This window comes from the organism of the source record quoted next, unplaced genomic scaffold, assembly GCF_019419815.1.
Source record: "Pyrus x bretschneideri cultivar Hongxiangsu unplaced genomic scaffold, Pyrus_bretschneideri_v1 Contig8, whole genome shotgun sequence".
Lineage (NCBI taxonomy): Eukaryota > Viridiplantae > Streptophyta > Magnoliopsida > Rosales > Rosaceae > Pyrus > Pyrus x bretschneideri.
The window spans coordinates 3,263,323-3,287,421 of NW_025999820.1; the positions used below are offsets into that span (position 1 = coordinate 3,263,323).

At 37.6% G+C, this 24,099-nt stretch overlaps 3 protein-coding genes across 3 annotated transcripts; 1 reads left to right on the plus strand and 2 right to left on the minus strand.

Annotated features, from left to right (window-relative positions):
• The first annotated feature begins 5,023 nt into the window (after window positions 1–5,023).
• On the plus strand, window positions 5,024–9,841 carry LOC103952667 (ACT domain-containing protein ACR1). Its single transcript, XM_009364322.3, has 8 exons — window positions 5,024–5,174; window positions 5,915–6,087; window positions 6,173–6,218; window positions 7,217–7,331; window positions 7,571–7,638; window positions 8,256–8,891; window positions 8,994–9,098; window positions 9,201–9,841. Exons 2-8 carry the CDS (start codon window positions 6,017–6,019, stop codon window positions 9,588–9,590), a joined length of 1,431 nt encoding a protein of 476 aa, XP_009362597.1. The 5' UTR covers window positions 5,024–5,174; window positions 5,915–6,016; the 3' UTR covers window positions 9,591–9,841.
• A 1,020-nt stretch (window positions 9,842–10,861) lies between these two features.
• LOC103952669 lies at window positions 10,862–13,041 on the minus strand. Its single transcript, XM_009364324.3, has 3 exons — window positions 12,462–13,041; window positions 11,900–12,087; window positions 10,862–11,772 (listed from the first exon to the last, which is right to left on the minus strand). The coding sequence occupies exons 1-3, from the start codon at window positions 13,024–13,026 to the stop codon at window positions 11,074–11,076; spliced, it is 1,452 nt and encodes a 483-aa protein (XP_009362599.2). The 5' UTR covers window positions 13,027–13,041; the 3' UTR covers window positions 10,862–11,073.
• Window positions 13,042–18,746: 5,705 nt separating this feature from the next.
• LOC103952700 (flocculation protein FLO11-like) lies at window positions 18,747–19,701 on the minus strand. Its single transcript, XM_009364357.2, has one exon. The coding sequence runs from the start codon at window positions 19,556–19,558 to the stop codon at window positions 18,989–18,991; it is 570 nt and encodes a 189-aa protein (XP_009362632.2). The 5' UTR covers window positions 19,559–19,701; the 3' UTR covers window positions 18,747–18,988.
• Between the last annotated feature and the right edge of the window lie 4,398 nt (window positions 19,702–24,099).

A 24,099-nucleotide genomic window follows, 5' to 3' on the forward strand; every position in this document is an offset into this window, starting at 1 on the left:
GATGTTGGGAAACATCTTTCAAAAAGAATAATAATAAAAAAAAAATAGCAAATGATGATGTTTCTGGAATCATGTGAAAAAAAAAAAGAAAAAAAAGAAAAATATATATATATATAATAAAAAGAAAGAAAAAAAACGATGGTGGTGCTTCTGGCACCATCTGAAATATATATATAAGTGAACGGTGGATCAGTGCCACCGAAAGCAAACAAATGAATAAAAAAAAAAAAAATTGATGATGGACAGTGATGTATATGTTTTATCTGTATTTAGCATAATACACTAAATAAAACAAAGCATGTTCATTGATTTTCGAGAAATTACAAATGTGTACAAAAAAAAAAAAAAAAAAAAAAAAAAAAAAGTTGAAGCTTTCACAAAGGATGTGTACGTGAAGCCCCACTACGTGGCAACACTCTCGGAGCAGAAGGCATTGGAGTAAGAGGCATCGGAGATAGAGCATTCGAGGCCTCAATACTTGGCGGAACGCTGGATGACCCAGGAAAGAGGTGCCTTTGGAAGAAAGCTGCAAACCGTTGACGATCATCAAGCTCCTCAAGCTTTCTCTTCATGCCCGACGAATAGTTATTTGCAAGCACATGCAAACTTCTATTCTCGTACTTAAGCTGTTTAATCTCCTGCTTAAGATCTTCCACCTCTGCCATCAATGATTCCACCTGACGGGACCGAGCAAGCAGGCGTTGGCCCATGTTGGACACAGAGCCCGCACATTGAACACTAAGAGCGAGGGACTCTTGAACGGCCAACTCATCGGACCGTCCTGACAGCAGCCTACTATCTTTTGGAGTAAGGAGGTTCCTAGCTACTATTGTAGCTGTTGTGGCGTCCTGCATCACTGAGTCTTCACCTGTAAGAGGACCGTTAGAAGATAAGAAAGAAGGACACCATACATTACCTTGAAGCGGCGCAACCGGATCACTGCTGAGACTCAATTCTAAGCTAAGGAATGAGCAACCTTCAAAGTGTGCATGTTAGAGATGGTCAATACCTCTATAAAGAAAGAAGAGGCGCTTGCTCAGAAATCGAAGAGGCGCTTGCTCAGAAATCGAAGAGGCGCTTGCTCAGAAATCGAAGAGGCGCTTGCTCAGAAATCAAAGAGGCGTTGGTTCAGCAATCGAAGGGCCGCTTGTTCAAAAGTGAAGAGACATCGCTCTGCAAATCTCAAAAGCTGGATTTTCCGGCATAAGTTAGGCGACGCTTTCTCGGCTTTCCAGAAAACGCGTTCAACTTTGTCAAAAGATCTCCGACAAAGTTGAAAACACGTGGAGGCTGGCGACGCTTTCGCGGCTTTTCAGAGCACGGGTGCCACTTTGTCAAAAGATCACGTGGAGATCATCATCGCAGCTACACATCTTTAGCTGACGAGCGCAAAGTTCGGCGACGCTTTCTCTGCTTTTCAGAAAACGCGTGCCACTTTGTCAAAAGAGACGCTCGTTCAGAAATCGAAGAGGCGTCGTTCAGAAACCAAAGAGGCGTATTCAAAGATCGAAGAGTCGTCACTATTTCAAAAAGCCGAATTTGCGGGATCAAAACATTTGTCGACAAGGGTAAAAGAACAGTACCACCACTTGCTATTGGGAAATCCCTATATATGTCGACCTTCATCTTTTATGGCAAGGCAAACCTGCAAACAAGAAAAAAAAAAAATGCCCAACTCTTCCTCACCTCCGAGAGTACACTCCCAGCAAAACATCTCAAAATGCTCAGTTTTCTTTCTCTCCGGGAATACCCTTGCAAACAAATGACACCAAGGCAAAAGTATCTCATATCATCAAGGGCGAAAGCAAAGGTATCTCATATCATGCTTTTTCCCTGTCCTTTTCTTTGTCCTTGCTCTTACATGCAGGAAAAGGGGAAATAGAGTTATCAGTCGGAACCTGAAATCAAACTTCCGACCTGGAACTGATTGCCTGGAACCTTTGCCTGGTTGCTTACCTTGCATTGCTCTCGAGTACTCATCGTCGCTGAGAAGTAATGTTTTGAAGCACCATTTAAATGCAAAGGTTGCATTCAACTCCTGCATCAGAGGACGAATACTACACGAGAAGATGCCAAACCTGCATAAGGAAATACCACTTCTGCAAAGGGAGCAAGTAAGACAAGTGAAAATGATACATCAAAGCATGTGGAGACAAGCACAACAAATATATGTGCTGATTCATTCGCTGCTTCTTCAAAAGCAAAGGTATCTTATATCATGCTTTCTCCATGTCCTTTCCTTTGTCCTTGTTATTACTCGCATGGCAAAGTGAAAAGAGCAATCAGACGGCACTTGGAGTCAGTTTTCCGATCTACCCTCTTCAATACGAATTGGGGAAAGATTGAACAAAGAAACAGGTCATCACTTCCACCTCGTGCTTGCCTGCCATGTGTCTGAATCCTGCTACCCAATTCAAGAGTAGCACAAAGGAAAATCAACGGTAGGGGGAGACCAAAAGAATCCTCCAGCCCAGTTCAAGATCAAGCCTCGATGGCCCTTGAAGAAATCACAAGTCCGATTCAAAATCAAGTGTTCACCACCCTTGAATCAAATTCAACTCCAGATAAAAGGAGTAAGTTCAGACCTACGGAGGAGACCAAAAGAATCCTCCAGCCCAGTTCAAGATTAAGCCTGTGGAAAATCAACGATTGGAGGAAACCAGAAAATCTTCCCCCACATCCTTAGATCAAGCCTCGATGGCCCTTGAAGAAATTTTCAGACCAACTCAAGATCAAGCCCCAACGGCCCTTGGGTTGACATCTACATTAAGGGACTTCAAAACGCATCTTCTACACGTGACAAGCACATGCCTACGACGCGCCTTGAAGTGGGGGCATTTGTAGACATCAAAATTTCGGTGAAATGAATGTTGATCAATAATTAAAATTTCAACGTTCACGTGTCACATAAATTTTACATGTAGCGTGTGATTCAACAAAAAATCGAAATAAATTGGAAAAGTCATCAAATATGACACGTGTCAATACCTGGCAGAAACGATTTATTTCATCTGATTATTTAAATCCAAAAATCAAGTTTTGGAATTCTATAAATATGAGGCCAAAGGCATTCATTTGGGGGGAGAAGGAAGGAAGGAAGGAAGGAAGGAAGAAAGAAAGAAGCCTTGAAACTCTAAAGCTCTCAAGCAAATCCCGAAGGATCAAGAAAGCAATCTTCGTTCTTCGTCAAATCCACCTTCAAGATCAAGCCCCGACGGCCCTTGAAGAACTTCCACCAACTCAAGATCAAGCCCCGACGGCCCTTGAAGAAAGTGTTCATCGCTCATCATCCGTTCATCCTAAGATCAAGCCCCAACGGCCCCTTTGGATCAACAACCTCAACAAATCCACACATCCGTTCATCCTTCAAGATTAAGCCCAAAAGCCCTTGAAGATCCGTTCATCCATCAACCTTCAAGATCAAGCCCAACGCCCCTTGAAGATCCATTCATCAGCTGTGCATCCTTAGATCAAGCCCCGACGGCCCTTTGGATCAACAACTCATCCACAAACCCACACCCTACGAAGATAGAATCAGAGGACCAAATTACAAAGAGATTGTAACCCCAAAATCATTAATACAAAATATTATTTTGTACACGTATTCTTGTCGCTTGTTTCAGGAATTTCTCGTGTTTACAATTATATACTTGTTTTACGGTGATGGGAACATCATATGCTTCCATGTTAGCTTCTCAATGTTGTGAGTATAAATCTCACATCGGACAAAGAAGGAATTTTTATGTGATTATAAGTTGTTGCAGGGCTACTATTGCCAATTAGCTTTATTATGAAACCTCAACTTTTTCCATAGTATCAGGACAGGTTGTCTAATATGTGTTGTTTACGTGTTAACCTCAAAACTCGCCACATGTATTTTGTATCAATTGATCGATTTTTTTAATGTGATTGAAACACCGTGATGTGAGTTCATTTGTAAGTGTTCATTTACTAATGTTATATCTTTGAATCTAAATCGTCATCTGCATAATTATACGTAACGTAATATAACATATGTCATTTAAGCACGAGAAATTTTTTAAAGTGCTAGTATTTAAGTGGGTACTTCATTTATTATAACTAATACAAATGAAGAAAAATGTAAAAGTATATTATTTTCTCTACTTATATTATAACATGTAGAGTACAGCTTAAATACCCTCCACTTGAAAACATCTCTCCGCAAGAAATTTTTTTGAAAGTATAAACACATAAACGGGGGGAGGTGTCGACTGCTGCACTGCAAGTGGCATTAGATCGAAGAATCGAAAAGACTCAACCAGGTCCATTGTACCATGATCTTGCCACATCATCATCCGGTGTCCATTTGACTGGCTTGATGGTTACTCTAATTGGAGAGAAAGAGCCACGTACAAAGGCTGAGGAGTCTTGGCTGACCAAGTAAAACCCTAAGATGACCAAACCAGTCGTCGACAGAAAATATGTTTGTCTCTCTAATAATAGCTGTAATCCCGAAACAGATTCTAAACCACAGTCTGGAAATTTGAATGTGGACTTTCACAAACATTGATACAACGAGCCGCCGCACTTGCAGAAAACATCGATCATGTAAAATTGAGGAGTCGGTGCCCTGCCACGTGGCGGCACGGTTCATACGTGGCTCATTGGCAGCCAAACTCTGAGTCGTCCTAGAAAACCCCAATCACACCTATGAGCCCGTGAACAACACGTTTGTTAAAGTAAAACCCCAACAAATACACTAAGATAGTATTGCGAATATGAAAACTAAAATTAAGAGAAATTGAAAACAGAAAAAGAAAAAAAAAAGAAAAAAAAAGAAAAAAAAAAAGAAAATTAATGAAAATGTCGTAAAAACTTTGAGTTTCAACTATAACAATAAAATGAATGGTAAAATGAATAGTACTAGGATTGACTTTTTAAGTAAAAATATGATTTTTGTTTAAGTAAATAGTACCGAGAGTTTTTCGTTAAAATTCCCAAAAAGAAGCTGAGAGTTGGGTGGGTTATACAATTGTTGTTTTCATAGCCCATCTGTTCGGTTCTGTGTTTTGTGACCAACAAAAACTTTCTAAACTTAGAATATATACAAGAACAGCTGCCTCTCTCTCTCTCTCTCTCTCTCTCTCTCTCTCTCTCTCTTCAGCTCTCTGTGAATTTCGCTTCTGTACAATCAAGCAGCAGTGTCTGTATATGTGAGTGTTTATCTTGTTGATTCATATTGTTAATTTTTCCGTTATCTTTCTCCGACCTAGAAAGTATATTTTGATCAATGTCGATGAATTTCTAGTGTTTATTCAAAGATTTGATCTGGGATTTATTCTTGGTTTTCTAGTTCTCCACAATTAAATACTCTCTTTACAACAGAATTTAATTCTCTTTACCATACAATTTCTTAAAATTAGGTAATTTTTACGTTTTTTTTTTTTTTTTTTTTTTTTTATACGATATTGGGAAGGGGATCCAAACTCAGGGCCTCCGGTGCAAGGAATTTTTTATGTCTTTCTTGGTTGAATAAAAGATCCGCCTGGTTTTGTTTTATTCCTTCTTCTTCTTTTCTTGATTTCCTCCATTCTTCGTTCTTCCTTGATTTCTTAATTTCCACAGTTTTTCCGGGTCAACCAATCCTTTTCGAGTAGATTTCCTCCACCCTTAGGAAAATCTTAGTCTTTCCCTAGAACAAAGCTATGTATCTCAAGGATTTGTGATGTAACTTCGAACACTGGATATAATATTTTAATCGTATAAGATAATCATTAGGTGCCGTAATTCATCTCTATATGTTTATTAGTTGACTTAACAAACAAGCTAATGGCTACAGACGACGCCGCTCTTTTATCACCTCTACAAGTTATTTTGAGTCTACGCGTTGTTTCCAGCATGTGTTTTGAATGGTCTCAAACACCTTCTTATATAGACATGCATATCTGTACAGATAGGAATTAATAACCTCCAGCAAATGCTGCTATCTCCTTATTGTAACAAAGCTGCTGCAAATTGTTCATACATCTTCTGAGCAGAAGAGGAAGAAGAAGATATGGAAATAATTTACCAGCCCTATTTTGATCCGGAGTTCGAATACCTCATTGAAAGAATCTATCCTCCATGGTACGTATATGAACATAAGTTTATTAATTTTGTGTTGGAAATTGCTGGAGAGAATCATATAATTGGGTTGGTTTGGAATCCGCAGGGTTTGTATCGATAATGACTCATACAAAGATTGCACGCTTGTGAAGGTTAGATCATTGTTCATATTATTTAATAAATTCAATCATTTTTTTAGCCAATTAATTAGTCTATCTTTTATCTTGTTGGTGGGTGATGGACATGGTTTATGGAACTTCTTTGTCCATTTATTTTGTTTGTTGGGTTTTCTAGTGGCAAAGTTTGACACCCATAGATTTAAAAACAAAGGTCGTTGCTAGTATTGAATACGAATTTGCAATACTTGATAGGCCGAAGTTATCGACAAATAAATACTTATAGATACATGTCATGATCAATGATGATCATTAGAAACTAAAGACTAATTAAACAATTTAATCTAATTCAAAGTAATTAGCAACTAATCTAATTCAAAGTAATTAGCAACCCACAATCCCACTCCTCTAATCCCAACTTGACCTGCATATAATAAAGAAGGAGGAGAGCTACAGAATATAAAGTAAGGAAAACTAATGAAAAATGTTTGAAAACTTTAAGTTTTAATCAAAATGACAAAAATGTGTTGTAAGTGAATAATATCAGAAGTGACTTTTTAGAGTAAAAATATTTTTTTCATTAAAAATGAACAACACCTTAAGTGTTTCGTTAAAATTCCCTATAAAGTATACGGGAGGCTGTTCTGTGATGTCCACTGAGTGGAGGGCCACTAGAAAAGTAAGTATCAAATATTAGTTGTTTCTAGAGAAAGGAGGTGGTAAGCTTTTGTTGTCGTCGTCATTCATTTGCCGTTTTGCGTTTCAGTTTCCACGTCAGAGTTAACAGTTCCATGCACGATATGATCTTTGTTATAACTTTGTCTATCCATATGCAACTAAGTTCCTGGCATGCACTGGCAGAACCCTAACCAGATGACGTCATCCAGTTGTATACAAACCATGTATAGAAAGTTAGAAACCCTTGAAATTCACAGGTTCAGTGAACTTTAAATCTGAGAAAATGACAGACGCATGCAGGAAGAGATGAAATTAAAGTTTTATGCATAATGTTGTTTTTAACTGATATTTTACAGGTTGACAGTGCAAACAAGCATGGGATTTTACTGGAAATGGTCCAAGTTTTGACTGATCTTGATCTTCTTATTTCTAAGTCGTACATATCATCCGATGGTGGATGGTTTATGGACGGTAATTACACTTCCTAATCCCCTTTATCGTTCTTCAAAATCATATACGCAGTCCTTGTGTTATATTCTAATAACATCATCGGATTTTATTATATAAAAAACTATGTTTCTGAATATTTCTATTGAGGATCGGAGAATTTTGTATATAATTCTGATAACTTTCTGAGATATGTGTGTCATCAACGAGTACTATATGCCGGATTTTCATGTGGGTCTGTTTTGATTGCATGGTTGTTGCAGTGTTCCACGTGACGGACCAACTCGGAAACAAAATCACTGACGAAAGCCTCATACTCTATATTCAGCAGGTTTCATCCCTCCCTCTCTCTCCCTCTCTCCCAATCAGAGAAATTTTTGTATGTGACGTTAGCACAACGCGGCGTGTGCCATACATATTCATCTAAATTATATGCATAAAACTCAATGGGTTGTAGTAGTTTCGTAACACCACGTTGATAATCACATGGTAAAGTATAATACAACTTTTACTATATCTGTTATGTACTGAGTTTTAGAGTGTAGTGATTCATTTTGGTTTCTTAATCTATCTATTTAAATTGAGCCTAACAAGTCGAAAGATTTTTCAGTGTATTGGAAACATGGTCAGGTACACAACAAGTGTCAATATTTTTCTTGTTCAAGTGTCCACTTGGATAAACAGTTGATGTACCAGACCTTGTTCTTGATATACTGAAAATTTATCCAACAAGACTAGGTCTAGATAGAATCAGGTTTGTTTCCTTGGGAGACATCCAACAAAATTGTAACGATGCACAGTATATAAAGCCAGGCAGCAAGTGCCAAACAAAACCCATACTCCCTAACATTTACTGTTCTAACAAATTTTATCATTTCACATCTCGACCTCATACTCTTCGTTCTGTTCTTTCCCTTGGTGTTAATTATAATTAACAAAATTCTTCAGGCACTGTGTGCAAGGAGAGGTGAGATTTCAAAACAGGCGAGAGTATGCCTACGAAGAGAAGTGACACCGGAACTGAAGGACTTGGCCATAGAGATGACCAGCAAGGACCGACCGGGACTCATGTCCGAAATATCAGCGGTCCTTGTGGAGTTGGGCTGCCACATTACTGCTGCCATGGCTTGGACCCACAGTGCCCGGGCAGCCGTCATTTTCTACATCGAAGACGGGCTGAAAGGAGGGCCAATTACGGACCCAGTAAGACTTGCGCATGTAGAGGAGCAGCTGGAGAATGTGATTGAGGCCCATCATGAGGAGGGTGAGAAGAGGAGCGTAAAGCTGACCACCCCGGCAGGCGGCCACACCCACACGGAGCGGCGGCTACACCAGTTGATGTATGCTGATGACGACTACGAAAGCTGTCGTGGTTGCGACGGAGGTGGTAGTAGTGTACACAAGAGGGGTTGCGATCGGACACATGTGAACATCGAGAGTTGTAAGGAGAAAGGGTATTGGGTTGTGAACGTGAGAAGCCGAGACCGTCCTAAGCTACTGTTTGACACGGTGTGCGCCCTAACCGACTTGCAGTACGCGGTGTTCCATGCGGTGGTTTCCTCCAGGGGCACCATGGCTGATCAGGTACACACTTTTCATTGACCTTGTACATGGCAACTGAAATCTGTCACGTTGTATAGTGTTTGATGTTTAAATACGTACGAATGCTGGAATGTCGCGTCACAGGAATATTTTGTACGGCACAAGGACGGATACACTTTGAACACAGAGAGTGAAAGACACAAGCTTGCCCTATGCTTGATTGCTGCTATAGAGAGGAGGATCTCACAGGTATGTCAATTTATCCAACCGTTGGATCTTATGAATCTTACGATTAAAAAATTTAATCTTTCTAGCATTACTGGATTAAATTGTGAATAAAACATTTTGCAGGGATTGAGGCTGGACCTCTGTGCCAAAAACCGAATGGGGCTGTTATCTGACATCACTAGGGTTCTGAGAGAGTACGGGTTATCAATATCAAGAATCTCACTTGGAATACACGGTGAGAAAGCTGTAGGATCAATCTATGTCACAGATGCTTCAGGACATGATATAAGTCAGAGCACGGTGGAGATAGTGACAAAAGAGATTGGAGAATCCGTAATCGCAGTTCACAAATCACAGAAGTGGGCTCTTCAGGGTTCCTCATCGAGGACGAGCCAGAAGGCAGCCGAAAGAAGAGAAGAAGAAGAAGAAGAAAGACCAAGATTTTCACTTGGAAGCTTGGTTTGGTCTCATCTGGAGCGTCTTTCCAGCAGTTTTGGACCCATAAGGTCATAAGTTGCTGTTAATTTCGTGGTACTTTAATGTGTTGTATGTGTGGTTGTGCCTGTAAATAAGTCTGTAATCAGGGTCTGCATCGCCACTCCCCTCTTCGTAGCTTGAGCTTAGTTGATGTTTCATTGTAAAGCTTTGTCTTATTCTTTTTTGTGTATTTACTAGGAAAAAATGAACCCCAATCTCCACCCATGGGGCATTTATTGTACAGATAAGTTTTCGTAATCGGATCTTCTCCACAGGTTTTTTTAACATCCACGTATGGGTAGCTACCATCATCACCACCGCAGCCACCACCATCAGTACGGGTACCAACTGGACATAACGAAAACCTGCCGAACCATTGTACTTTGTCCTTAACGTTTTCTTTTCCCTGTGGACATAATCTAAGATATGAAACAAATACGAAAGAGCATTGCTTTAGCTCCTTACACTAAAACAGCCATTTCTCTGACTGCAAATCGCAACATGTTGTGAAGTGAGTTGTAGCCAAACGCACGAATTTATGCGCCTCTCTGAATGAAAAGTTATAAACACGGAGATGCGCTCAATAACAGTAAACCTCCATAACAGAAGAAAAACATGAGCAAATCACAGTAAAAGCTTCAGAGAACTCGAGCACCAAAAAGGAATAAAACTCACGACTGTACATTAAACGGATTTGAACCTCACCCTATAAGGTGCAAGGAAATCGTTATTCTGGAATACAAATTCGCTCAGTGAGGGCCCTGGCATTATGCCCCGATTAAAACATCTACTCATTAACATTTTACCATATTATCAGAATGATTAATGGAGGTTTATTCATGCGAAACTAATGCAAAACTAAGACAATATCAGAACACACCACATAAATCTTGGAAATGAAAATAACATTCGACCAAACATGAGAGATTAGTCCTTTCTCGGTATGCTTAGCATATGTCAGGTCACAAGCTATTATGATAACGAACTGCTTTAAACAATTAAACAGTGAGCTAATTTCATATGAATATATGTGATCACTCTTAGTCGATATACTTAACATCTCTCAGGATCCAGCAATTCTGATAACCAAACTTCATCAAGCAATTAAAGGCACATGCATCTCTAAGTTTCTTTCAACAAATGAGGAAACATTCATATCTATCTTAGTCTTATAAAAACCTTCAACTTTGGCCATCAACGAATTCTCAAAAAATCTAACGTCCTCGAGGGAACTATCAAGGATTAGAAGTCAAACCTCGGCAATTAAGGGTTCCAGCATTGACCAGAATGAGCTTAACAAAATATAATTTCAAATGAAATAAATCAAGATTATTGCACGTTGTTGTATCTCACTACATTTATAGACACATTCTTCACCAGAAACAGTAATGCAGTATCAGGCTTTATGTACAATAATACAGTTTCCATAGCCAACACAATTTCATCATCTATTCACAATAATTAGGGATGAATGGAAAGAACAGGCCATATTGACCTAAAAAGGGTTGTTATGAAGTCATCATATAACATCAATGTCTTCAATGTCAAGCCAGTCATTAGATTCTTTGGTCTCCGATTTACGAGCACTTACCTGGCCAGACCCAGAATGTCTAATCTCAACAGAGTTGCTGTCCCTATTCAAATCGGCAGAGGCTCTGCTAAGCTGAACCCAATCTCTTGAGTCTTTTGCCGAAGAATCAGAGCCAGATGTAACCTTCTTGTAACTTGATGGCGCATCTCCATCATCATCCTCAAGATCACTGAATGATACATCCTCATCATTCTCTATATGGATGGAGATTCCACCAACACCATCCATCTCTGAGGTTTCCTCTTTCAACCAATCATCACCATCATCCTCATATTTCTCATCCACGACTTTAGAGGAAGAATTAGAGAGTGGCAGCTGATATTTGGTCTTCTTCACAGGTCCTTCCTCAATAACAGGCTTGTCAATAATTTGGATTTCACTACTCTGGACTGGGTGCTTGTCTGTCTCGACATCAACTGCCTGTGGGAGAGGAGCTGATCTGGTGGTAGATGTATTGGGAGGTGCTAAGTCAGATTCAGCACTAGGTGGCACAGAAAGATGGTGTTCTTTTGGGGAATCAGAAACTCCTTTCGCATAAATAGCGTCACTTCCTGAAATGTATGTCTCTGGCTTATCACTAGTTCCCTTCTTCAGCTGATGAGACAACATGCCTCTAGCTTCCACTATCTGCAGACATATAATCAAGTCAAGCAAACCATAGGTGCTCAAACAAAAAATAACTAAGCAAACAATGGCAATGAAAAAGAACAACGAAACAGGAGTGTTTGGTCAATACTGCAAAGAATCAACTCACCTTGGGTGTAGACAAAAGCTCAGCATCATGTTTACTGAGTCTAGGATGCAAGAGCACGAAGTAAATCATCCAAAAGTGAGCCTCACTCATATGCTCAGGGCACAGTTCAATTCTGAGAGCAGCCAATGATGGCGCAAGCCGTTCAACAGCCAGCGCATGCTCTTGTTGAACATCAGACAATTCAAAATCTGGAAAACCAAAACCCACAATGTTCTTATCTCGGCTCCATACAAGTTCTCAATTATTGATCAAACACATCAACAAAAAGACGCACTTGGATTTTCGATATTCACCCAAAAAATTATAGTTTTAAGCCCTTAAATCATAACCTGAACTGAGATTTACCTCACTATGAAATGCATTAAATTCAAAGCTGCAATTGAAACAAATACGAATTGGAAACTCCACATGGGCAACACAAATACCTCAAATTGAACATTTACGAACACTCCATTGACCACAAATTAACACTAGTTTACAACAAGATAGCTAAATGATACATGAAAACAAAGCACATTGAATTGAATTACCCAAAAAAAGGTAAAATCGAAGCAGAACATACCATCTGAATCTTCGTCGTCATCGGAGAGGGGGAAATCGAGCCAAGTCTCCGGATGCAAAGAGATATTCCTGACGAACGCAAGAACTTCCTGGGTCACACCAAGAGCAGCACCAGCTGCCTTCGCTTCCTCTTCGGATCCAAACTGCAGCAAATTCGACGCGATCTTAGTGAACTCCGAAACCCCTATGTTACTCGACAGCTTCGAGATCCCGGTCTTGAACTTCCCGCCGATCTCCGCGAAGTCGCTGCGGATTCCGGCGATCACGTCCTCGTCGGAGGGTTCCAGATCGGAGGGATGGGCCGGGTAGGACGGGTTGGGAGCAGGAGGGGTGGTGGGATCAGGAGGCGGGGCAAGGAAGGACGCGACGCCCCAGAACTGGCGGGTTAGGGTATTGGTGAGCTCGGAAATGTCACCTTTGACGGTGGGAGCTGATGGTGAACCTGATTCGGGTCGGGTTGAATTTGGGTCTGTGTCATTGTTGGAGCTAGGGTTTGGGACGTGGTAATCGCCGTCGTCGTCGTCCAGCTTGAGCGAGTTGGCGATGGATTTTGCCAGCCATGACATTGTGGACGGAAGAGATGATCGGCGATTCGGAAGTTGTGTGAGCCCAAAGGCTAATGACGGTGTTCCTTCTGACTTGCAGAGTCGGCCTTCTATACCTGGGATATGAAGTCCCTCTTACGTCGTCGTTTTAATTCATCTGAATAAGTAATCGTTGTTTTTATTTATTTTAGGGTATATTTTAATTATTGTAGTTCGTCTCTTAAATTTTAAATTTAGTTTTTTCTACATATAAGTTAAACGTCTTGAATTTATTTTATTGTGTTGAAAAATAAAATTACATTAACAAACTTTCAACGTAACCTGACCCAATTATATTGTCACAAAAAATCATGAATTCTACTAAAGGAATAAAATGATTCAAGATCATTGATTTTAGCTTTAGAATATTCTAAATAAGCAAACACATCAACTACAAAAAAAGAATTAAATGAATCAAGATCACCAACTTTAGCTTTAGAATCTTCTAAATAAGCAAACGAATCAACTACAAAATTAATCTTCATCAAGCATAAAACTGAACTTTGTAAAAGATGAAATTGAGTGATGGATATCTTTGCAAGTAGTGGATTGTTGTGGTGGCTAAAACTTTCTTTTTTAACTCATTGTGTTTCGAATTCAAATACTCTGTCATCCCAAACTACAACATCATCGCACAACATTGCAAATTCAGCTAGCTCATGAGCAATTTGATTACAACTCCTAGGAACATAAGAAGTTGACCCTCTTTATCTTGTTGGTTTCTCTCTCTCTTTCCATACAAAAGTCAAGCATTTAGGGAGGCTAATTTTGTGACCAATGTCATAACTTCCCTTAATAATTCAGCTCAATCTCCATCTTTGTAGTTCAAATTGGATTATTAAAATATTAAACTAATAGAAAAACAAACAAAATTATATGTGTAATAATGATACTAATAATTAAGCTCAATCTTTGAAAGAGAAAATTAATTAAAGATCCTTAAGCTCAAACTCAGCAAATATCCACCTTTGTAACCAAATGGCCTTATTAGACAGATTGCCTTTTCTATAACCTTACAAAACTAAAAAAACCTTTTTTTTAATTTTTATTTTTTTATGAACAAACAATATTATCTAAATGGAGAGAGGGTGGGGTTAGCCTTACAATGGATTAGTAATAATGTGGTTCAAATTTGTTTTTGCGAGAATCGAACCTAAAACCTCTCACTTACAAGTAATTTCAATAACAATATACAGTAATTGAATAAAATACCTTTGCCATCTCCTCTTTTTTTTCTTTTTTTTCTTTTTTTTTCCTCATGTCCAGTGATTTTCTTTGTTTGTAGGGTTGCTAAAGCTCCAGAAGCTGCTCGAATGGATTGGTCTGCATTCACCAAAGGTTTCTTTTGGAACAGACATACTCTTGTTACCGTCCTGCTCCTTGTTGATGCTAGTGTTCCGCCTCAGAAAACCGTCCTAGATTACGCTAATTTGCTTGGACGTAACAATGTACACTGCTCTCCGATATGAAATACCTTTCTGTTAGCCCTCATCATAAATTGCTCATAATTCGTGTGCTCTTTCTGCTTTTAGATACAAATGACTTTTGTCTTCACCAAGTGTGACAAAATAAGGGCCGGCAAAGGTAAAAAGGCAGATAAGAACCCCAGGGATTTTCAGCAGTTTATCAAAGAAAACTACCGCGTACGCACCTCCCCGTGGATCATGACTAGCAGTGTAACTTGTTGGAAACTTAAGTTATGTGGGACTGGCAGTCCCACATCGCCCAAACCCTTTTCATACTAAGTCTTTATAAGTAATTTCACTCACTTATAGTTTGAAATGAATTGAGCCAAAATCATGGACCTTGGGCCTTAGACTTGGAGAGTTTGGATATATATATTAAATGTCAAAGATGGGCCTTGGGCTCGGATGGACGAAAAACACAAGTTACGTTTTTGATTTTTTTTTGGATTCAGTTTTTTCCGAAAGGATAAAACTGACTGAACAGTTACGTTCAGTTTTTAACAGTTGCATTCGGTTTTCTTTTTAAAAAACTGATAAGCATGAATGGTTGGATAAGTTCACATTATGCCATTATATATATGGCAATAAAATCAGAAACTACAATCAAGTTTTTCCAAATTCATTCCTCCATATTTCGCTGAGAACCACACAACCAATTCGCCAAGAATCCAAGTTCGAGTGCAAGAACTTGGATTAGATAGTTGTATCCTGCAAGATAGACGTCCATCGAACTGCTGCACTGGTGTAGGGACGAATTTCTGTCTTAGGAGATTGCTTCTACAAGCCTCTATCGTCAAAGAACAAGTCAGTGATTTGTGATTTTATATATAATTACACTAAGTGTTTATGTTTTAATATATTGTATTTGTTGTTGAGTTTTACCGTTCGAAATAAAACTGTGCAAATTGTTGTATAATATATCCTTAACATTTGATTGGTTCTAACATAACTGGCTTCGGCAGGGATGAACTTTTGCTCCATATGTCACAACTTAGAGACTACTGGGATCAATAGCTCTGCATGACCATAACACTGGCTGATTTCTCCTCAACTTCAGGAGGGACACGAAGAACAAGGAACTTCTACTCGTCTGCGATAGTTTCACTTTTTTGTGCTAACAGTTGCTGTTACTCGTTACCGTAAACTTTCGGGAAGAATTCCTCGGCTAAAAGTAATTCAGATTTGTAATTTTGGCTATGAAAAGATGTACTATTCTTTGTGTATATATAGATGAATGATGTTTTTAGATTATGCAGAACATATTCATTTTCATATGTGCTCTTATCTATATGGAATTGATAAGCATCTTATACACATCTGTTTAATTTTATCAGTTATTTTTGTTTGATTTATTTAATTTGACGATTAGAAATAAAAGATGAGTGTGAAATTCAATTCCGATTTATCTAATCAAATTCAGGCTTTTTGTCCTTCCCAATGAGGTTGAGTTGCTGAAAGTTTTGAGTTTCTTGTCAAAAGTGTTTTTGAATTCATCATCTAAGGCCATCTCCAACCGAGAGCTGGCTAGATGACTCGTTTTAACCCTCTAGCTTTCTAAGAGATTAATATTTTAATGAACAGTACAGGGCCATATTTGCCTCTGTCTCCAACCGAGGGCCAAGGAGCCATAGGACTTATTTTAGCCCTGTCACCAAAAACCGTCGGGCCATAGGATCTTGTTACACTTCTTTGGGCCAAAAGAAGCATGAAGTAGGCGTTTATGTTGTTAAATGTTTTTAAAAATATTGTTTAAGTTTCATGTTGTTAAATGTTTTTTTTTTTATGTTGTATAATTTGTATGTTGGTTAATGTTATTTAATGTTGTTTCATATTGTTTAATGTTGTTTCATGGTACTTAATTTAATTTAATGTTGTATAATGGCTTAGGAGTTATAGGAAAAAACTATAATTTAAAAAAAATATGAAACAAATTTTGTGAAATAGAAGTTATAGGAAAAAAATAGAATTTAATATAAAATGAAACAAATTTTGTGAAATAGAAGTTATAGGAAAAATTTTGTAAATAAAAAATAATAATAAAACTGTAAAAAAAAAAAAAAAAATCAAATCAAATGCAATCAGCTAGCCATTGCATTTGAATTTTAGCTTAAGGATTCCTATCGGTTATAACTGACAGGAATAATGATTTTTCTGGCTAGCCCTTTCAAATTTTGTGGGGCCCTCTCAGATTCCACGAGCGCTCTGGCCTAGCTCTCGGTTGGAGACGATTTTCGGACTATTTTCGGCCATCTGACCCTCTGAACCTTTCGGTTGGAGATGGCTTAATACCCTGATAGCATCTCAAGTGAGAGATGTAAGTTGGGATACTACTGATTTTTCTCTTTTTGAATGGTGCAGTCCACCTTCAAAAGATGTAAAAAATATGTAATCTACATTTTTTTCTTTTTACATCTTTCAGCCAAGATAGGTTGTTTACATTTTTCTCATTGGAAAATTTTCCGGCCTACCAGTGTAAAATGTCCGAACATTTTGCATCTTCGTAACAAAAATACACACAAAACACAGAAAAACCAAAAGACTTTTCAGTGAGCTTGTAGGACAGACTCACATCCACTTGTTTGCAGCGGCCGGTCCTTTGAAAAACTTTTGTGGCGGCAAATTTCAATCATTGTTACATTAGTGGCAGTCATGGTTACTGATCTGCAAGATAGCGACTGTATTGTACATCTGTACCCCTCCGGCCAAGGTGGTAATATCAAGGTGAATGGTGACCATAATACCGCGTTTTAATAAATAATGGAGTCAAGATTTTGTAATAGTGGGCTCATGATAAATAAATTTTCACCAATAATAAAAAAATACACGTGGTCGGTGATTATGAGTCTTAAAGGAGGAAGATGATAACCTCAGGTAGAAACCTAAAAGAATTTCAAAAGGTTCACATAGACATGTGAACGAGAAACTTTAAAGCTTTATAAAAGTTAAGGGTTTAGTTAAGTTAGAATTTAGAAGGATTAATTTGTTAGGGATGCATTACAAAAAGTTGAATAGAGAGACTCGAAAATGACTAGAAGTACGAAATTTAGGAGAACTTTCAAACAACAAATTGAAAAGCTGTCATTTGAAAGTCCTTTGCTTAGAACTCATTTGACGTCTAAGATTTGAATGAATTCAATAACTCACAAAATTCAAGGTTTATTGAAAGTAGATGTGATTTTTTTTTTTTTTTTTGAGGAAATTAGATAGGATTTGAATGAATTCAGTAACTTATAAAATTCAAAGTTTATCCCTTATAACCCTACTGTGGCAGGGATTTGGATAATAACTTTCTTTAATGGGAAACCCATCTTCTACCTTCAAGTTAGATCTATTTTTTCATTTCTCCTTCTCCTTTCAGTATTTCTTAAATATAGTGGGTTGTCTAATTTCAATTCAATTTTAGACACCAAACGAGACATTAGTTTTATGCATTTATAATTGTTTTAGTACTAGCTTTTAAGTGCTTGAGTAATTACCAATTAGGGTTGGCTCCATTGGTAAGGCCTTTGTCTTATATGTCACTCCACCAAGGTTTGATTTCCGTTGCCAGCAATCTTCGTTGGTGCACAATCTGTAAATTCTCATGAAAATTCGTATCAATGATAGCTACTGGTAATATGAACAAGTTAAAAAAAAAAAAAAATGTCTCATCCCATCCCACACATAAACATTGTACCAAACAACAGACATAACATGGGTAAGTTAGTCATTCAATCTTTTGGTTTTGTTTCGTCCAACGCGTACTAAACACAAAATGGAACAACTGTCCTATTACGTCCTGCTTGTACCAAACATAACACAAAACCTCTATTCCGTCCCATCCTGTCCCGTCCCGTCCCTTCTGCGTACCAAACGGTACCTTAGGTGACACGTGAAACCCTTTCAGCTCGAGATTGTCCGTATGCCTTGGCGCTAGTGGTAAGAATAACCAATCCTCTCCTAAACTTTTGTTACCAAAAAAAAAATAATAATAAATAAATAAATAAATGCTTGAGTAATTCATCAGCAGTGATCGTATAGTGCATTTTCAACAGTTGGATCTAAAGTTCGTCATCTAAATATTGTATAAAAGTTAGGACAACATAAGAATTTACACATATTAATTTCTCAACTAAAATGGTATCATGTGATGCACTCTTAACACACTTAACACATGAACAGATCTTGTTTAAGTGAAATGTGAGTTAAGCATTTGCGTGGAAGTTCATCAAATTCTGCATAAAGAATTCAGAAATGTACGCTCAATTAATAATTTCCTTGATTTCATAATTAATTTTACATTAACAATAACAGGAATTTGGCCAAGCTTGTCTGCAATAATGCAAAGCCACTCACATTATCACATACAGCCTATAGCTATGTTCTTATTATAATAGGAGGCTAGGATGCTAAAAACCAAAACAAAAATTAATTAAAAATGCTACAATTTTGAGAAATTGGGCTCGTATAATAATACAGTTTGGGATTTTAAACTAGTCTTAGAGCACAGTGCTATCTTCCAGACTGGACGATTCCCAAGAAACCCAATGATTGGAAGACGGCGACCGCAAATTCAGTCTCAGACAACTCGAGTCCACCGTGCTATCTTGCACCTTCTCATGACGAGGCATCGGACTCAGCTCCAATGTATCCGATAGTTCCTTGTATATCACGGAAAATGATGAACTGATTTCAGGTGCAGCTGAAGAACAAGAAGAAGAAGAAACATGGTTTGGTGCAGTGGACACGTTTTCGATCTGCGAAGAAGGGACGTTATTTGGTAGAGAGGACACGTTGGTATCGATAGGTGGAGGCGCAACGCTTTGGAGAGACCGAGGCTCTAAAAACTCTGGCGCGGTGGTGAGGCTGTGGACAAGCTCCCTGAAGTTAATGGGGTCGACTTTGTAGACACTTGGTAGGGTTGGTGGAAGTGGTGCAACTGCAGGCTTCTTCCATGGCTTCGATGAAGATTTTCGGACAGAGTGGAGTGGATCCTTTGTGCGTTGCGTGGTTTGGGACAAGTATGTGGTGGTGGAGGAGGTTGTGGAGGAAGAGGAATAGGATTCCATGGGACTTGGAATTGGAAGTGTGAGGTTTGGAGGAACTGGAGAATGGGATTGTTATGTGGGATTTGGAAAGTGAATGGAATGGAAGTGGTGGTTTGGTTATATTTAGGATTGCGAAGTGAGTAAAAAAGGGAAACGACCTAGAAGTGAAGCCGTTTGAGAAGAAGAAGAAGAATTATTTGTCTTTGAGCCGTCGGCCGTGACGATCGAATGAAATTGACCCCTTAAATTATATTTTTTTAAATTATGTTTTTAGTAAACTATCGTGGTCAAAAAAATTATGTTACAATTATTAAACTGCCCCCATGAATAACTACTCAGTTGAAATTAACCCTCTAAATTATGTTTCTAGTAAATTAACTCGCATGAACTATTTGAAATCAGCTAGTTAACCTTTCATCGTCTGATTTGATGAAATTTTATCCATTTTACGTACCATTAAATAATGACACGAGTTTATCCTTAAAATTGAATTATGTGCTGATCACGTGTCAATATTTGATGTCAAATAGATGAAATTTTATTGAATCTTACAATGATGGGTTAATTAACCAATTTCAAATAATTCAAAGTATTAATTTACTAAAAAAGAAGTTAAGAATCAATTTGAACTAGAGTAACAATTCAAATGATATGTAAGTGTACTATATTTTATTATTCTCCATTATTGGTGTTTGTCTCTGTTCTGTGATTCTTTTTATATATGTTTTGGTAAATGTATGTGGAAAGGGATCCTCTCCCATCTCTGTTTCCTAATCCATCAAATCAGGAAATCTATGCCATTAAAATTTAATCAAATGGTTATAAATAGGGGTCACTTTAACGTTATAATAATTTCAACCGTTGGATCAAATTTTAATGACATGGATTCTCTGATATGGTGGATTAGAAGGAAGGAATCTGTAGAGGATTCCTTTCCATTGTATGTATGTAAGATGGTGAGTGGTGTGAATTAATAAATAAAATATGATGGTTGGGTGGTCCAATCACCAAGCGATATACGCTGTGGATCCCTTTCTCCTAATCCATCAAATTAGGAAATCTGTGTCATTAAAATTTGATCAAATTGTTATAAATAGGGGTCACTTTAAAATCATAATAATTTTAACCGTTGAATCAAATTTCAATGACCCTGATTTGGTGGATTAGGAAGAAGGAATCTATAGATGATTTCTTTCCATTGTATGTATGTAAGATGGTGAGTGGTGTGAATTAATAAATAAAATATGATGGTTGGGTGGTCCAATCACCAAGCCATATGCGCCGCATTGCTGCTGGTCATCACCAAGCCATATGCGCTGCATTGCTGGGGGTCATCGCCTGAACATTGGCCTTAGCCTTCTGTTGGCTTGTTTTCCAACATATTAGGTTGGATGCTTACCCATGAACTGTGTTTAAGAAATCGAAATCAATGAAAATATCGATATATAAATTTGTAAAAATAATGACGAATATATCAAATATTGATATTGACCGCTTTCAATGGAAATGATCAGAACCCGTTTTGAGATTTTTGAGATTTCCGTGTTTGTAATTATTGAGTTTGAAGTTAGGGTACTTTCAATGGAAACAATCAGAACCCGTCTAGTTAAACATTTTAATCATTTAGCCAAATTTTATAAATTTATACTCTTATGAAAACATATGTAAATATATCACTCTCATAATTTTGATGCACCCAATTTTTTGCCTGGATGGTGGCCCAACCTACACTGGGCCAAGGTTGGCTCTAGAAATGATGAAAATTTAAAATGAAGCTTTAGGGATTATCCAACATTGATTTGAATGAAATATAAGAGCTTCTCTGATATTTAGCATATGTGTCTATGTCGATTTTACCCTAAACTTGTTTCTCCGATATGAGGTGAAGTATAAGTTTAGACTTCACCCTTAGTTTCATATCTTTATCTGGTTTTTTTGGATATTTCCATAAAAAATATCGACCATGTCGACGAAATTTTAAACACTGCACATAAGAGCAGTTCTACTCATTCGGATAATAATTGCCCAAACAATTGGGCAATAGACAATTACTAGCTTAGTCAATAGTAATTGTCTGAGTGTATCCTGTTAAATAAATTGCCCGATCAATTGGTATTAATTTTTTTCTAGATAAATGAATAAAGAATAAAAAAAAAACAACATCATTTTATTATTAATTTTCTTTTTTACTTTGTTTAGAAACATCTTCATCTCTCTTTTTCTCCTCCTGCCCCATTCTCTCCATATCCCTCTAAAACCCAGAAGATCTCTCCCTCTTGAAACTCGGATTCGATCCCCCCAACCACCACTGCACCCTTCTAGTCCGGCTTTATGAGACCGATCTCCATAGCTTTGGGTTCGAGTAAATTTGTTTGTCTTCTCTCTCTCTCTCTCTCTCGAAATTCTATTTCTGCTATTGTTTCTATTTAATTGATGATAATGGGTGGGAAAGACTATTAAGAGATTAACATAACAATGAAAAGAACTGAAGAGAATGGTAAAGGCAATGCTCAATAGATCTAATATGATATGTCCCTAAAGTAGTGGTATATATACAATCTTACATTGAGAGAGGTAATTATATATACTTTAATCTTAATCAAACTTTAGGATATAAGTACAATTTTAAATATGAAGGAAACTTGCACGACCAACAATCATCTTCTACTTGGTGTAAAATTATCACGCATATCCAACTTATCAAGCGAGATGTAAAACACTCTACTTGAGGCTGTGTTAGTAAGCACATCATCCATTTGCTCTCAAGTCTTCAAAAAAGAAAAGCCAATTCAGCTTGCAATCATGTTAAATCAGATTCATTGCACTATCAATTATAACCTTATTGTCACCATACAAACTGGCTTTTTAAGCTTCAAATCCGATATATGACAATACAAACTATGTCAATAATTCATATTGCATCACGTGTATCCGTTCCCATATAAATGATTAGAAAACATCAATCTTTTACCAGGACCAGACCTTCAACTACCTCAACACATTCAAAGCATGCATAAACCGACGCACTGCATTAACTCCATAAACTGTGGTGTTGCATATGAGACAAATACATCAATCATTCCACAAGCCTAGGATCTCTCCGTATTGGCAGACTCGATTTGGATACAAGTGGAACTTGCCATATGAGAGTGTCAATACTCAATAGAATACAATCCAACGTACATAGCATATATTATTCAGTCATGATACCCAATTTTTTTTTTTTTTCCCTTTTTGAGATAGAAAGAAGGCATGCTTTAATCTAGCAACTTAGACCTTGTTTGGATCTGCTTTTAAAATGACTGAACGCATTTTTGGTGAAAATGTTTTTAGAACCAATCATTAGTAAAGATGCAAGTAAATCTTGGAAAAGCACTTAAAGTGCTTCTTGAAAGAAGCACATAACTACTGCTTCTTGCAGAAGGCACTTTAAGTGCTTTTGAAACCCAAAAATATTTTCTCTAAAAGCGCTTTCAGTCATTTTAAAAGCATATCCAAACGAACCCTTATATTCCAAGAAAATACTTCCCAACTCTTTCATATCAAACTTAGTTGTAAGGTATTATTGAAAACCTTTTAATATCTCGTGACCGTGATGACCCCATGTAACCACCATATCACAAACATAAATAATTAAAGTAGCAATTCTTTGAAGTTTCAAAGATGGTTGAATGAACCATTATTAATCAATATCGATAATGCCCCAAACTTTACTATAGTGTGAGGTTTTATATAAAGGCCTTAGTGGCCTCAGTAGGGGAATCATTCAATATAAGGGGGATTTAACTTCATGAGGTTTTCTACATGTAACATATGCTTCAATGCGCCCCTTACCTGAGATCACTTTTTAATTAGTGAGCCACATACGAAGGCAACACCATATCATGTAACCTTTAAATATTTCGGGGACACAACTTAGGACTTCGAACTTTGGGGTTGCGGTTGTCCTTAACTCATGATTTGACTTTGGGGTTTTCCATTCGTGGTCCTAATTCAAGTTATACTAATTTAAGTGTAAAAGATGTGAAATTGGGTACTAGGTGGAATATCCTGTAAAGAAAAATTAACTTTGCATGGTAAACTAGTCAAATGAGCTAATCAACTAATTACAAGTTGGTTAATGATATAAAGTGCAGTTGTAAGAACAAAACCTAATTGACCAATACGTTTAACTAATCAGAGTTGCCAGATTAGTTTCACAACAATACTTCCTAAGCTTGAACACATTTACATACCAATGCATTATGCAAACAGCAATGACAAAGCAATTATGAATTAAAGTATGCTGGATTAACTAGTCAAGCTCACCAGTCAACTAAGTACATATTCGTCAGTTAATCAACGCAAATCTACGAATTAAGCCTAGTTCACTACAAGTTATCCTAGTCAACAACAATTCAGTTCATTGCTCATACTATGCAGTGTAAACTTAATCTCTAACACATATCAAATAACAATTCATAGAATGCATGAAACATATGAAAGTAAATAAGACATGTGAAGTTACTTAAGGGACAAAGAATGCAAGAAGTTTTTGGCCGAAAAAATCCACATCTGGGTTA

Excerpts from the sequence above, each read along its gene's own strand:
- LOC103952700 (XM_009364357.2), bottom strand. The coding sequence starts at position 19,558 with ATGGAATCCTATTCCTCTTCCTCCACAACCTCCTCCACCACCACATAC.
- LOC103952669 (XM_009364324.3), bottom strand. The coding sequence starts at position 13,026 with ATGTCATGGCTGGCAAAATCCATCGCCAACTCGCTCAAGCTGGACGAC. Across the intron at positions 12,088-12,461 it reads TGACGACGAAGATTCAGATG|ATTTTGAATTGTCTGATGTT; the intron begins GTATGTTCTGCT and ends TTGGTTTTCCAG. Across the intron at positions 11,773-11,899 it reads AGCTTTTGTCTACACCCAAG|ATAGTGGAAGCTAGAGGCAT; the intron begins GTGAGTTGATTC and ends ATATGTCTGCAG.
- LOC103952667 (XM_009364322.3), top strand. The coding sequence starts at position 6,017 with ATGGAAATAATTTACCAGCCCTATTTTGATCCGGAGTTCGAATACCTC. Across the intron at positions 6,219-7,216 it reads AAGATTGCACGCTTGTGAAG|GTTGACAGTGCAAACAAGCA; the intron begins GTTAGATCATTG and ends GATATTTTACAG. Across the intron at positions 7,639-8,255 it reads TCATACTCTATATTCAGCAG|GCACTGTGTGCAAGGAGAGG; the intron begins GTTTCATCCCTC and ends AAAATTCTTCAG.